Source organism: Myotis davidii, unplaced genomic scaffold, assembly GCF_000327345.1.
Source record: "Myotis davidii unplaced genomic scaffold, ASM32734v1 scaffold18, whole genome shotgun sequence".
Lineage (NCBI taxonomy): Eukaryota > Metazoa > Chordata > Mammalia > Chiroptera > Vespertilionidae > Myotis > Myotis davidii.
In genome coordinates, this window is record NW_006292696.1 from 1,198,036 (window position 1) to 1,201,411 (window position 3,376).

General features: G+C 46.9%; 1 protein-coding gene across 2 annotated transcripts in view; it reads right to left on the reverse strand.

Annotated features, from left to right (window-relative positions):
• PDE6A (phosphodiesterase 6A) overlaps window positions 1–3,376 on the reverse strand; it is a 47,071-nt gene that overhangs the window by 15,852 nt on the left and 27,843 nt on the right. For both annotated transcript variants that reach the window (XM_015565609.1, XM_015565608.1), the window contains exons 14-16: window positions 2,118–2,227; window positions 479–566; window positions 200–300 (exon numbers count right to left, since the gene is read on the reverse strand). In XM_015565609.1, coding sequence (XP_015421095.1) covers window positions 200–300; window positions 479–566; window positions 2,118–2,227 — 299 coding nt within the window. The remainder of the gene's footprint in view (window positions 1–199; window positions 301–478; window positions 567–2,117; window positions 2,228–3,376) is intronic.

The window sequence follows — 3,376 nt, forward strand, 5'->3', positions numbered from 1 at the left end:
TTCCCTGGATCAGTTTTCCATCTGTACAATGGGAGCGATACTATCTAACTCACAGAGCTGTGGTGAGAAGTAATGGTCCATAGCACAAGGGTTGTGCCTCGCACACAGTACACATGAATCGCTTGGAACTGTGATGTTTCTTATTGTAATAATCATTGCTATTGCTACTCTTATTCTTAAAATGAGAAGAATTACTAACTTGAAATACAGGGCGAGGTCTGTGGCAATGATGGCTATGTCCATCATGTGGATTGCATGTTCGTGCTGCCTGCGATTGAGGTTTTGGAAGATGTTCAAGCCCTAAGGAGGAAATCAGAGGAGAGGCATGAGAAGTGATGCTGGCGGTAAAGTCACCCAACTACTGATGGTCACCCCAGATGATGGGAGAGGCAGCTCAGGCCAATGGGAAGAGCGCTGCCTGGCCATACGCGGGCTTCATGTGAGGTGGGGGCTCCTGTGCAGAGGGCCCTCCTCCTACCTCATCTCGCAGCAATGTTTTTCCAAACTCCAAGTGGTGTCTTTCCAAGATGGAGGAGCCATGGAGCTTGGCCAGTGGGTTCTGGGATCTGAATGGCAAAGAAAGAGAGACACACACACAGAGAATCAACATGGAATGGCGGAGATGAAGGTTAAAGACGTCACCCAGTCCTGCCACCTCCTAATTCTGCCGGCAGAGAGGCTAAGCCCAGAGTGAAAGGAACTTGTCAGACAGTGAGGGTGGGAGCCGGGACTAGTCATCAGGTTTCCTGGCCCGTAGGCTTTAGCAGATTTTGAGGGTCTCTGGGGTCATAGACTCATTAGAGAAGCTGTTGAATAGTGTGGACTCTCATCCCTAGAAAAAGGCACAAAACATACACAATGCCAAGTGCAATTTTAGAGAGTCATGTACCTCCTATAGTCATCCATAAACACTGGCGCTGGGCCATTCTTTAATGGTCACCAAGCCCTAAATCCTCCATACCTGAGTCTTAGGGGAAGCCATTAAATCCCTCAAAGCAGTGTGTTTTTTCTCGTCTTTATTTAATAAATATTTTTTCAGCACTTACCATGGGTCACACAGTGACCTCAGTACTTAGCTTCTCACAAGATAAGATGTAAACACAATCTCTAGCCTTGGAGCAGCGTGCAAGTATTGAGAAGACTCAAAGGAGCATGTTCTGGTGCTTGTTAATGACTTACAGGTTATGGGCGCTGGGCAGAGCCTCAGTTCCTCATCTGTAATATGGGTATAACATTCATTCCTGCACTGCCCAGCCCACAAGTTGGTCATGAGGGTCCACCAAGATCATGGTTCAAGGACTATGCTTCAGAGCCTATCTGGAATCTAAGCTCTGAGAGGACAGGGACTGTGTCTGTTTTGTTCAGCATGTACCTCCTTTTGCCTAGCTTAGGGCCTACCACACTTGTATTCAGAGCATTATCAATACAAGGTGGATGAATGATTATCAGTTACTAACCTCTTGGCTTAAATTAGTTCATTAGGTAGGAAGGGAAGGAAGAGAGTGAGGGAGTTTAATGTATTTGTTTCCTGTTGCTGCTATAAAAAATTACGACAAACTCAATGGCTTAAAACTAAAAATGTATTATCTACAGCTCTACAGTTCAGTCTAAAATGGGTCTGCAGATTGCCTTTCTTTCTGGAGACTCTAGGGGAGAACCTGTTTCCTTACTTTTTCTAGCTTCTAGAGGCCACCTATATTCCTTGGATTTTGTAGCTTATCTCCCACTTTCAAAGCCTGCAGTGTAGTATCTTCTCTCCTCTCTTACTTCCCTCCTCCCCCTTATAAGGACTCTTCTGATTACATGGGCCCCACTCAGATGATCCAGGATAATCCCTATATTGCAAGATCCTTCACTTCATCATAGTTTTGCAATCCCTTTTGAATATAGGGCAACATATTCCCAGGCTCCAGGCATTTGGGCGTGGAAATAGTTGGGAATCATTTATTCTGTTTGTTGCAGGCGTTTACCCAGACCCAAAAGGCAGGAGGAAGTGGGGAGCTATAGACAGCAGGACTTACTCCCGGGCCAGGGAATCTGTCTAGAAGCTGTTCAGGCTTGGGGAATGGATCCTGGGGTAGAGGGTAGGGAGGGGGGGCTGGGAAGGGCTGACTCACTTCATCTGGTAGAGGTTGTTGGTGCCTCTGTGGTCAATGTCGTGGCAGAAGGCAGCGGTGACCATGGCCAAGGCCTCCAGGTCTGTGAAGTATCGTTTCAGCTTTCCGGTCTGGAAGGACAATCAGAGGTGCCACTCACTCGTCTTGTAGGATTGGAAGCAGGACTGAAGGGCAAGTGGAGGGCCTCGAGCTTGGAAACATCAATCTGATCTTGGCTCTGCCCCTGTGGCCGCAGGGAGACCAGATGTTTGCCTGAGATGCAGGACTTCCCATGCTGGAACTGGAACTGTCCCAGGCAAACGGGGACGGCTGGTCACCCTCCCTCCTCCTGAGCGACCTTTGCTGGTCCCATCTCTCTGGGCCTCAGTATCCCAATCTGCACACTAGAGGCGAAGGGCATTGGGACAGATGACTGATGGGAAACTTGCGGCCACGAGGTTGTAGGATTCGGAAGGTTTTTGAACATGGCCAGACTGGTAAAGCTAGCCATCCGAACCTGGTCTACCGGTTCAAGCACAGCCCTAGGGAATCGTTGAGTGTTGGAGTGGGGGTGGTGGTGGGGGAAGAGACTGGAGAGGTGATGCTGACTCTGTGACTCTAAAAAGTAAGTCAAATCTAAGCACCATCACTTTATTTGGTGACAGGGCCAGAATTCCTGCCTCCAGGCTCCAGTGCCTACTCTGGCCTGACCATTCCAGCCACAGAGAAAGGAATGAGAACGAGGAAGGTGGGGCAGAGATTTGCATCATTATCTGCATGGGAAATCACTTAAGTGAAATATAAAGCACTCTGGATCCTCTGAGCCAAAAATGAGGAACACCAACACACGTTAGCACATCCATCCAAGGGCACTGCAGCCTTGTCTGTAAGGGAAAGGGCAAACAAGCCCATGTCCAGCACTAGTGCTGAGTAAAAAATAGGGTATATTTAAACAATACAGGATTCTCTGTAGCCATTCAATTATATCGCGAGTAAGCCTTAAAAATAGTGTGCTGAGCAAAATAAACCTGCTTCTACTCAAACTCATAAAGAGGGAAAGTAGAATGGTGGTCACCAGGAGCTCGGGAGTGTGGGGAACAAGGAGTTGTATGGGATATGAAAATGTTCTAGATGGATCGTAGTGATGATTGCACAACATTGTGAATGTACTTAATGCCACTAAATAGAGTGCCTAAAAATGATTAAAATATTCTGTTACGTATATTTTACCATAATAAAAAATATATAAAGAGTGTGATTGGTATATTTATCTATTTTCA